General features: G+C 43.4%; 1 protein-coding gene across 1 annotated transcript in view; it reads right to left on the reverse strand.

The window, feature by feature from the left end:
• The window catches only part of LOC104925909 (rho-related GTP-binding protein RhoQ), a 25,025-nt gene extending 14,185 nt beyond the window's left edge, over positions 1-10,840 (reverse strand). Inside the window, exons 1-3 of the mRNA XM_010739650.3 lie at positions 10,256-10,840; positions 9,844-9,902; positions 950-1,114 (exon numbers count right to left, since the gene is read on the reverse strand). Of these exons, the coding sequence (XP_010737952.1) occupies positions 950-1,114; positions 9,844-9,902; positions 10,256-10,397 (366 nt within the window). The 5' untranslated portion in view covers positions 10,398-10,840. The remainder of the gene's footprint in view (positions 1-949; positions 1,115-9,843; positions 9,903-10,255) is intronic.
• Positions 10,841-12,577: the final 1,737 nt, after the last annotated feature.

The raw sequence follows: 12,577 nt of genomic DNA on the forward strand, positions 1-12,577 counted from the left end.
CTTTAGAAAATGCTCACCAGACTATGCAGTTCCCATCAGCTATACGAAACATTTTAGCATATTTCAGCTTAATGTTTTGGTTTTATGGCCGAGAACTTTTCTGTTTTTGCTCAGTCTTGTCGCTCTCATCAAGCTAATTTCCAGCAGGCGGCTGTTTTTAATTAAAATTTCTGATCGATCCACTGTATACCACCTACGCAACACACAACAGCAGAGACAAAGTTAGCAACTAGCTCACTAGTTGAGCCAGATATTTTCCTAAGGAGTTGGTGGAGACCAAAACAAAGCTAAAAGGAGAGCAAATGCTGTTTTCCTGAGAAATTATTTCCCAAGGCTAATATAACCATACCAATGCAAAAATTCAATAGAAAAGTGAATGTACTATAGTCTCCGTAATGTACAGTTTGTATTACCTGACAGATTTTTTTTTAGTCCAGGTTTAATTTGTGTCTTTTGTTTGGCTTTTCTTCTATTTGTTTCATGAATATTTGAACAGGTTTGTAGGTTTTTTATGACAGAATAAAACCAAATCCCAGGAGTGGGACAGTTGTTTGGCCATTTCATTACTCTTTACTGGCCACTGAGCCTTTGGTTCATGGTGCTTTTAGATGTGAGAGGTCTGACCTCTCCACAGTTCATCGTGTAGTTCTCTATCTTGAGTTTTGATATTTAAGGTTCTGTTGCACAAATACATGCTCTCCCCTCAGCTTCTTCAGAACACTCATCCTTATGTTCTATTTCTTGGGCTTTCTAACATATGCTTCATTACAAGAGAGATGTGGGCATGACTTTTCCACTAGCGCAGTTTGATGTGCTGCATCATTGGTGAAGTGATTCATTGTGACTTGCATTACGTACACAGTAATCTCAGCTAGGTGAGAGTCATCGTTGTTATGTTCTGCTTTATTTTGAATCTCAAGTGATGTGACAGAAGCATTAGAGCACTAACCTGGGTGCCAATGAGCAGGTAGGGGACACTGGGTGCATACTCTTGCAACTCCGGCACCCATTCTTCGCGCACATTCTGGAAACTGGCAGGGTTTACCACAGAGAAGCAGATGAGGAAGACATCGGTCATTGGGTAGGACAACGGCCTGAGGCGGTCGTAGTCCTCCTGGAAGAAGACGGGACAGTATTGGTTAACATTTAGGGGTCAGGGGGAGGATGAGAGGTCAGGATGGCGATGGATAAAAGGAACCAACGAGAAAACATGACTCATTTCCGGTTCTTAACATCTGAGAAATTATACTCATGAATTATTGAAGTATTTAAAAAAACAGCTCCAAATGCAGACAGACTTTTACTCCTCACTGGAAGAAAAGCTAACTTTGAACTGTGCTCAGCTAGCTCCTTGGCTGCGTCATACAAATAATGTTGTTTATGAAGGCAGGAATGATGCACACGCAAAGAAAAATGAGTTATGTAGAGATATGAATATATGTGAAGCTGACCTTCACTAAGAATTATTCTCAGTTTCTGACAGAGGCAATTAAGGATTATTTCACATTTGCAGTGGTTTGATGAAAGCTGAGCACAAGTCATCGCCACAAGACACTGAAAACCAGACACACTGCCATCTCAGATATTGGTGTGGTGTTAATGGATAATTCACACAAGCAAGACTGTCCTTTGTGCGCCAGATCAAGTGCTCTCTTGTCCTCACCAAAGATAAACCCTTTTGACAGAGTGTCTGACTCGCACACACATGAATATTCATGGGCCATCTCACTTCTTTTTCTGATGGCACACACTGGGATGTTTCTGCTGGCTGGCTTGAAGGGGCGATCAATGGATCTCCAGTAATTAGATATGACTCAACCAGACCAACTTGGACCGAGTGAATCAATCTCACTCGCTTTACAGTGAAATCTACTGTGTCCACATCCCTGAAATCAAAGCACATTGGAAGCAACAGCCCACACTGTGCCAGAGATGGTTGTAATTGGACAGTCGACCGCCGCCGTGACAGTTTATCATTCCGATGCCTTCAGTTAGTCCCATTCTCCGCCGAACACACACGACAGGGTCCAATATGATCACACTTCTATAACCCCAAGTCCTTCTCACAGAAAAATGCATTAAGGGTAATAGTTATGCAAATCAGCTGAATGTCAGAGGATTCTCCAAACAGCAGTAGATCAGCCAGGAAAGTGTGTCATCCTTTGTAGCCTGTGTAATGAATTGAAGACATGCCGACTTTATATTACATTGGAGTAGATGATGAAAACAGCATACAAATCTCTCATCTCTGCGCTCGTATTGTAGATGACTCAACTGGGCTTCACTGGAGTGGGTCAAGTGGATATAATTCAAAAATTTATGATTTGTTCACTCTCGTACTTCCAAACGAGTACGATTCACGAGTTTTCACAGACGTGGCTCATGCAGGAATTTCAAATTATTCTTAGTGGCTGGTTTGAACTTTCAGAGGGTTGTTGAGTGTCACACGAGATGATTTATTCTTTTGACAATCAGAGTCACTGAAGAAACTTAAGTGAGACTGACAGCTTACCTGACACCTTCCTGATGTGATAAATGAGTTATGAATGCAAACCATCTGGTGCTCCAAAAACCACAAACATGAGACCATTTTAGTTGTATAGTTTTAAACCAACATAAAGATTATCTGACACAAGGTGTGAAGGATGAGCAATACGACAACATGTATGCAGTGAGATAATATAAATGTATTAACATTTACAGATTTGGAGTTTATGTGAGAGCTGATCATCAATGAACAGGACTGCTTTATGGAAATATTGACTTTACCTGATTGTTGCATCGATGTGATGAAGTGTCATTACTTTGACTTTCCATTGTGACAAAAAAAATGTACAGTATATCACTATCCCATCAATAAAATATTAATGTATAAACATTTAGCCATATGAGCAGTGGCTAAAAAAGATTCATGAGTTTGATCTTTGACTTTTCTTTTGCACCAACATGGAGTTGATGCTTTTGGACTTAAGTCTTAACAACTTGGATAGATTACATGTCCCCCTCAGGATTCATTGTAACAACTCTATTGTTCCTTTAACTTTTCCTCTTGTGTCATCATAAGGCCATATTTTATTTATTGATTTATTTGTACAGTACATTGGTTTATGACCAAATACCATTGGCATTCCCACCAGCCTCAGCTGTAGTTTGTGTTTAGTGCTACTTAGCGAATGTTAGCAATATTACACTTGTATGAACATAAGCATGTTCATTTTGTTCTTGTAAGAAGTGTCAGAGCCCGATCAGTATTATGCATGTGCAACTCTTTGGAAACAATGATGCATGATAAGTTTTTACATCTTGATATGCTGACTTTAGTATAACAGTACCACATACAATACTGTTAACATTAGCTAAGTTATCTGTAAACTGTTACTGCATCATTTTGTTTCCGGAGCTGATAACTGAAGTAGGAAATGAGCGAGCCATCTCACTTCCTTTTCATCTCTGTTGAGAGTTGAGAAGGCACAGTACTGATTGGGCAGTGTGAGCATGTACACATGCTGACATTAACATTTATCTTGAAGCACCACTGTGCAGCACAGAGACACTGTATGGTTGTTGACACTGTTGCTTTGGTGAAGTGAAACCAATGGAGGAAGCTATTTAGATATGAACCTTTGATTAAATGAATGCATGAAACCACAGAGGAATGTCTGTTTGGGCTAATTAAGCAAACTCAATACCTAATAATATCAAAATATACAGTTTAATAAACAATCCTGTAAATCCAATAACCCGATGAAGCAGCCTTGCTTTATGGGGTTATAAACTGTATTGCAGTCCAGAAATGTAAACTGTAGGTGTCTAGTGTTACAACATCTGATACTGTCGTTATCCAGCTCATTTTACCCTCTTTGGAGGAACATGTAACAGCACATAGTGCTTTCGCATTCACATACATTCCCCCATAGATACACTATATCTGTCACATGGGATCAAATACACTGTGTGTATTTCAGTGTCTCCGCGTGCTCGTGACCTTTGCTTGCACACCCGAATCCTCCGATCCCCGGTGAGCCGCAGACATAAAGGAACACAGTGTAAGCCACTCAGCAGTTTACTGTAAACAGGCCTCAAGCTTCTCTGAGACCCATCTCTGCTTCTTGCAACGTTCCCTCAGCACACCCCTGACACATTACCAAAGACAGTATGCCCGCTGGCCTCTCAGTGAGACACAGACAGAGTGCATACTCCCACGTAGCTCCAACACTCAATCTTAAGTTTGATCAGCGGCTGGTCCAGAAATGTTTACACTCACGCTGCTGTTAAGGTGCTTCGGATAAAAGTTTCCACCAAAAGTATGTTCTATTAGTTCAGTACAGTTTTATTAGTTCAGTTGAACAGTTCATGAGTACATCACTGAGATGTTGCATAACTATCTTTCCAAGGGTAGTCAGGAGTGTACAGTAAATATTATGACCAGTGGAAAGGGAGGAAAGGATAGAGAGAAAAGGAAACAAGAGTGTGTTAGTGTGTGTGTGATCTATTAACAACTTCTCTCCATACAAGTCCATACATTTCCATCAGAGCAAGACGCGTCTTCATTTGGCCAGCGGGTGAGCTCCACTGTGTGACTGTGCTCTGTTGACTCAGTGACATATGAGTGCTGTGATATCAGTGAGTCATTCCCTCCTCCATCACCCCCACCCAACCTCCACCAGCTCCTTCTACCACCACTCTCTCTCTCTTCTCTGTCTTTCTGCTTTTCTACTCCTATCGCCTCCTCGGGGCTCTATAAACTGGCTGTGTCAACAGAGTCAGAGATGCCTGCTCTAACATGGCCGCCGGGTGGGAACGCAAGCCCAGACACAGACGCTTCTATTCACAAAGTTTCGTCTCTCATCTGAAAATCTGCACATTTTGCAGAGCAGGATTTAACCTGAGGAATAAAAATGCTATTAGTTCCTTTTTTACTGGTCCTTTAATGGTGATTAATGATCATTAATCATAGCTGGAGCGCCGACGCGCTCTGTCTATTCATGCCTTTACTGCGAGAACAGTGTGCCGTACTCCATTCAAACATCCGACAGTTTAATGTTGCCTTTAATGGCAGTGGCACATAAACTGTGCATGGTAAAGCAGAAATTAAGACCTTTTCTGAATCATTTGAAAGATCTCTGTTAATATACATCCCTTTTTATACTGGCTCAGCTCTTCCTAAAATTCAAACTATCAAAATATAATAATTCAAAAAAACTGCAGTTCTAGAAAATCAATCACCAACAATTATGAGAAAGGGGAGTTATAGAGTTTACCTATAACGGGTTAGTTTGCTCACCATGGTAAGCAATACTCAGCCTGTGAAAACAGCTGGATAATGTCTTCTGTGAATCTGGGCGAGCTTTGTCAAGTCCCTTATGATGTCATTAAGATTTATCTCAGCTTCAGCTTCGTAGCGACAAAATGATTAAAGGATAAGGCTGATAATATTCCATGTTTTTCTTGAACCGATCCCACTAACCAGCATTGTCTGCAGCTGCAGCCTGATATATCGTATTCCTCTGTGCACCAGAGCTCCATTGTTGCCCACAAACTATTAAAAACACATCAGTGGGCCACACTGCTGCACTGGGTGACATGTTCCTTCATTATCATGACCACACGCTGTAGTTTATTTTGACTCAATCTCATATATACTGTCTGGCTGCCAGAAATATTTACTGAAGGAACCAAATGTGTATGAATCCACAGCTGAAAATAGTCCCCAACAAATGCAATATTTACTCCTGTTTGAGTAACGTTTACTTTTGGTTCCAGTAAGAACCAATGCACTTGGGGCTCAGCGCCTCAAACAGGGGAGGTGAAGTCAGAAAAGTATTTGCAGATGGAGAAACATGTTGTTGTTTTGAATCTTTACACAGGATTTGTTTACAGGAAGAAAAATGCAGCTTGTGTTACAAACTGAGATGAGTGTGCAAATTAACATTTACCAAGCAGATAACATGCTATTGGTTGCATCATTTAAAAAAAAGAATCTTGAGTAAACGAATACCAAACTAATAGTCAACATATCTCAGACCTTTGCTACATTGATTTTTGACCAAATCTGTCTCTTGGGAGTCTGCCAACTTTATGGAAGTGTTAACTAAATTCACTAAATAAACAGAGTGCCACTTTACCTGCCTAAATGTTTTGTCCTGGACCAAAAATGATTCAGGACAAACCAGGTTTGATGTGTGTAACTTTTTGATTAAGAGAAAGAGAAATATGCACAAAAGCGGCATAATGTTAACTGAAATTATAAAGGCGTAATGCCTTTATTATTTTGACACAGACACATGCCATGGCCACTGACAGTATAAAGAATGGACAGCGCATGCGTGATAGGTTTCTGAAGAGCTGTTTTGAAGTTCAAAATATACACCTCTGTTCGTAGTCCCCCATCTTCCATAGATTAGATTCTGAGATTATCTTCCCACCTAATCTAAAAATCGGCAATGACGTGGATCATCACTGGACCTGAGGCGGGATAAATGATGCCTGGGAGCTCAAACAAACCACCTCTAACAACACCCACCTGTCAATCAAAGCAACCACGCTGTTAATTTAGAAAGTTGTAGTTGTTTATTTCTGCTGTGAAGTTGGACATTTTAACATGGGGGGCTTATGGAGATTGAATCATTCTGTAGCCAGCCTCAAGTGGACGTCTGAGGAACTGCAGTTTTTGGCACTTCACATCCACACAGGTTGCCTCTTAGCCATGGATCAAAATGATTTAAAAGTGCAGAAACTGCCATAAATGGTTCACAAAGTGAACGTAGAGCCTTTGGGCCCCCTCATTTGCCTAGTCTGTTAGTAATGTGGTATTTTACATTGGGCTCTCAGAAAAAGTGGGATGATATTTTTCATTATTTTCTGACATGTTTATGTCAGAAAATATTTTATATATATCTAGAAAAACGTACTGATTATTATTGAAAATAATTGCTAAAAAGAGTGGAGGCTCACTCCCAACAGGAGAAGTAGTAGGGTTCCTCTAAGTAAAATCTTGATTTGAAATTGTGAGCTGAGGCATGCCTGTATGTTTTCCTGCTGAGTGACAGGCTCCCAGCTGGGTAAATCCATTTCCAGTCTACCCCCTCCAACCCTCACCCCCAACCCCACCTGCCACCCTCCCACCCCCGCTGGGACGTCTGAGGGTCACTGGGCCACTTTGAGTTGCTGAGTCAAAAAAGACTCATCAGACTGTACCAAACAGTGCAGAGAGATGGGGTCATAATGGGTGAAGCCAAGTGGTAAAAGTGATTACAGGATGTGCACTTGAGTGTGAGAGTATTAAGTAGTAAGGCCTGAGCAAATGAGGAACAGTCCAACAAACAAAGGTTAGAGGTTAATAGGGCAGGAGGACACGGAGCCCACAGGGTCGCACATCTTGAGTTCCTCTCCCTAAAGCGTTTCCATGGGTACCACAGCACTTAGCATCCACTTCCTGCTTCCTCCTACTCCTCCTCAGGCAGAGATGCTGCTAGATGTTCTTGAGTGCAGAAGCAGCAGCAGGAGAATGAATGAATAAGTAAAGACTTTCCCCTCTGTTCCCTCGTCGCATTCAGCAAAACAGACTTCGCAGACCTTCCATATGGAATAATTCAATAGGCAGCGGCTGGAGGAGCGACGTGGCAGCACACAGCAGACAATAGCAGGCACGGTAGCAGTATCAACAGCAGACAGAGCACAGTGGCACCCGGCTCAATGCCCAGTGATTATGAGGCCCTGACATGTCACGCCGACGTGACAGCATGCAGTCGAATCCAATGAGGGCACGACGGCGGCGTGTGTCTGTAATGCTGCCGATGCCCTCGTGGAAGAGCAAAGCATTGTGGGAGCCCCAGCTATGCAAGGAATATGAATATTACAGGGAGCTTGAAGCGAATCGAACATGTGTAGCACAGGCCAGAGGTGGAGGGAGAGTTTTAAATTAAAGAGAGAGAGAGAGAGCGAGGGAAAGGAAAATGAAACTGAGAGGACTGAATTTATCCACTTTCTGAGCAATTCCACCCCCCCACCCCCCATCTGTCTCTCTCTCTTCCTCTTTCTGTCTTCCTTTCACTCTCTCTCTCTCTCTCCCTTTCTCTTTGGGGCGCCGGGTCTTTGATCAGATGCTGAAGCTATAAACATTACCAGCTGGCCTTGTGCTCCACATAAAGAGGTCAGCGGAGTCGGGGGCGGAGGACAGGAGGAGGGTTGGGGTGGGGGTGGGGGGGTGCGTTTTGAAGAGCAGTAACTCTACTCTCGGTGGTCGGCAGCACCCACGGCAGACATCTGGGAGAACTTCTCCATTTCAGAGACGCTCTGAATCAGCTAAAAACAAACTGTCCTCTGACACACACACACATCCTATCAAACACGCCAGAATAGACAATAAGGTTGTGTTCCTCTTTTTTACAAGCGAGTAGTAACACTTCTACCATCTGTTTTCCCGAGAAAAAAATATAACGGAGCCACAGGTAGCTGTTTGGGTGGGAGGAAAGGAGGGAGGGAGGCTGTGATTTGCTATTTCTGGACTTGCATTTAACATTCATGAATGAACAGAACAGAGAATAGGCTGAATATCCCTTGGGTGACCTTTTAGGGCCCAGTTTTTGTCTTTCCGGTGAACGGCTCACATTTCAGATTGTGACTCATTCTGACTTCACACGGTTAAATCTGGCCCCAGAGGAAAGCGTTAACTATTCAGCATTTGACATGTGTACAGTTTTAGCTTGCCAGAGAGACGCAAGGTTAAAAGGTGTCAGGGCAGAGAATGACTGCACAAACACTGACAACTCTTACACTTATAGCTGAAAGGAGTCCAGACGCTTAAAGGCGCCCTGCAGAGTTTCTCGTAAGCAAAGGTTGTGTTCATATTAAGTCTTTGTCACCTAAACGCATTGTGTGCCAGTGTTGTGTACTGCTGCCAACTGTTGATCAGAAGAATGGCAGCCCACATGCCGAGCACATGCACAATGCAAACAAAGCGGGGGCCCTGCTTGTAAAAGAAATTGCTTCTGGTGGTCAAAAACTTTACAGGGTAGCTTTAATGTTTCTGCTTTTACCAGGACTATGCTGTCGAAACTATGAGTATTATTAATTGGATGTCCAATGTAGGGTGGTAACTACCAATTATTTTCAGCCAAAAATTTTCATTTTTCAACAGCAGTTAATCGATTTCCAACTCGACTATCGATCAGCTGATTACCTGAGATTATTATTTTCCAAATAGTCTTTTTTGTCCACACACCTTACTCTGGAGGCATATGACACAGGGCTTCTCCATTATCTTGTGCTGATGCCCTGAATCAACCCGTCTGTGTCTGCCTGTCGTGTGTGTTCACATGGCTTCCTCTCTCTTTGTGTGTTTACACTGGCTCTTCTGCTGAATGGAAACATTATTGTGTGGCTGTATGTGTGTGTGTGTGTGGGTGTGTGTGTGTGCAGGCCAGTGCATTTTGGACTTTCTGTACAGTTTCAACTCTTTTAACCCACTGAATGGCACATTGTAAAGAAAAAGCCCCAGCATTAGGCAGCCCTATTAACAAACCTGTGACATCACTACTGGACATAGGAGCCCTGTTCTCCACATAATAGAACTATTGAAACCTCTTCACTACCATCACTGTCCATGGCACACCAGACTCTGGCAGTAAACCCATGTGCGAAAGCCATCACCTGTTGCAGCTTAGTGTCTGGCCTTAATATGAAGCCTGTGGGCGTGTTGGAGGCATCGTCGGATAGTTATTGGTCCCAGGAGCACATGGGGAGACCGAGATAGAGACAGAGTGAGAGACAGAGAGAGCGTATATGTGAGAGTGTGTCCTTGACATGTTTGGCACCTGGCCAGAGATAAAAAATAAACTGTACCTGGCCAGCTGTGTCATACAGTCCCAACAAGTACTGCTTTCCGCCGACGTTGACACTCACTGCAAGAAAACGACAAAGAGCAGTTTGAGAGAAGGAAGGAGAGAGAGGGTGAGGATGGGGAGGGGGAGCGGGCAAGGGAGGGGGGGTGGGAGTGAGGGAGGGGGGCCTCTGGGTCCCCAACCCCTCTCTGCTATGAAGAAGGCAAACAAGTGGTTTTGATTATAGCAACAGATGCAAGCCAATGCAGTTGGAGAAAGAGTGGCAGAGGAAAGGGGGGATTTCACTCAGGCAGCATTCGGTTCACTCTCATTAGATGTTCATCAGAGAAATGATTACAAAACACATGAGAGCATCACTCAGCATGTTATTATTAGACGCTCATGATAGACAGATAAAAAAAATGTGTTCCTACCTGCATAATGATCAAAGACTGTGGGCACATACTCCTCTGGAAAGGCGTCATTGGCATAGCTCATCAGAAGACACGTTTTGCCCACTGCACCGTCTCCGACCACGACGCATTTTAACATGATAGTACCGGTTCCGTTTGCCATGATCCCGACCTTACCATCATCATCACCGGCCCCCCGACGCCCTGTTGTTCTGACCTCCTCCTCCTCCTGCTGCTGCTGCTGCTGCTGGGCGGTGATCCCCGCTCGGCGGGCATCACCAGCGTCGGAGGCGGTCTACGCGGCGCACCGAGTCGGACTGGAACTGCATCTTTCTCTCCCTCCTCCCAACCGGTTACAGTACTCCCCAAAATTTAGCCGTGAAGGAGTTTCTTTTGCACGGCTGACAAAAATAACCAGCACCCCTTAAGTCGTTATAGGTTTTTAAACGGGTTCTCCCTAACCAAAAAAAAGACCGTCTTTTCCGCGTAAAGTACCGCCGCTGACACTCCGTGCTGCTGCCGCTCCGTCGTGTCCGCTCCCCGGTGAGCCCCACGCCTGTGCTCTCGCTGCCTGGCGCACTGTGCTGCTGGTGGACAAGGTGGGTGCGCTTGCTGGAGAGGCGGAGCTTGGATTTGAAACCAAGGGGCTCTGGATAAAGTACACTCCGCCTGGTGGACCAAGGACTATAAGAAATCACATCGCATATATATATTGTGAATATTTTACACAAACATCATTTATTTTGGTCTCTATAGGGTAAGAGGATAATACAGAGACTAATAGCAATATTAGAAGACACCAGGATCTGTAGGACTACAGGACTACTGATATATTGAAGAATATCATCACAATCAGACATGTTAAACATCATCTTAAACTCACTATAAGTATCACTCAGCCCCTAAATAAAGACAGTGGTGATATTATATTGATTTCACTGGCTAGACACGCAGCTGTCCTTCTCTACAGTCTAACATAACATGTAAGAAACCCCACCTGTCTCTTTAGATACTGAGTTGTTGTAACTAAATCTAACTCTTGTCATAAACATTCAGATTCTAAATTTAGGGAAGTCTCTGTCTGCTTTTCACATGACTTTGTGGTAGAGGAGATAAATGGATGATCCACCCAAACTACTGCATGTGTGTGTGTCTCTGTGTGTGTGTGTGTTGGTATACGATGGATGGGATATGTGAGATGGGAGTGCGGAGCTGCAGATGGAGACGCCACAGGAGGAGGTATGTGTTTGTGAAATAAGCAGAGGAGATACAGAGATTTGACCTCTGTGGTGCAGTTGGCCAGGTGTGGGCTGTCTCCTTGAATTAGTGCGCTCATAACCATCTTAATAAAGCACAGTCTCTCTACAAACGGAAAGGAATGAGCATACACACACACACACACACACACACACATGGATATTATTTTCCTGTCTCCCTCACTCAGCTCTGTAGGCCAAATGTTTCTAAAGGGAGGGCCTGGAGCTGCAGGGGTCCTGAGGAATCTCAGGGGTGGGGGATTAATTGCAGCAATCATGAGTTGGCTTCTTACTGCAAAACAACTTAATATGCAGTGTATCCACAAATGGTGCAAGAAGCGAAGCCGCATGACTCCAATACACATTCATAAGCCTGAGTTTGGCTTGTATAGACGAGACCTTTGCTCAGTCCCAGTCAGAGTGCACGGTCATATCTTGACTTTCTGATATTACGAACGTGTGATGTAATCTTTGTTTTGTTGGACTGTTGTGACCCTGAATCAGGTGTTGGAGTCGTCCAGAAGCAGCGAAATATATCAGTAACACAACGCGTATCACATTACACATTTCACTGAAACACAAACTACATGGAAATCCACTGAGTCACAGCGGACAGGAAGCTGACTTCTTCTCATTGCTGAGCACAGAATAAAGGAAAGCATAAAATGGGCATAAAAATGTAAAATAACAATGATAGAAATCTCCAAAATTGAATAGTTATGATACATATTTACACTGACATTCTGAATGATGTTGAATATTACTGAATACTTTTAAATGAGCTATTTAAATATATGATTCATTTCATTTTAAACAGCACTTTACTGTAAAGTGTCATCATAGTCACAGAACAATATTCCGGTCCTCCTTTTCATCCTTTCTCTCCGTTTCCTGGTTGAAACTAAACTCCATGTCCCTCTATAGGCTGATCTCTTGGATGATGGTCCCTAGGAGGCTGTGAGCTGGCCAATCAGCTGCAGGGGGGCGGGGCTGAGGATTCTCCTGCTATCATCACATTTGACAGCTGCTGCAGCGGCTCACATGACCAAACAACAATTACCTCATACATGTAGTACTCCTGCTGAAA

This window comes from Larimichthys crocea, chromosome III, assembly GCF_000972845.2.
Source record: "Larimichthys crocea isolate SSNF chromosome III, L_crocea_2.0, whole genome shotgun sequence".
In the NCBI taxonomy this organism is placed as follows: domain Eukaryota; kingdom Metazoa; phylum Chordata; class Actinopteri; family Sciaenidae; genus Larimichthys; species Larimichthys crocea.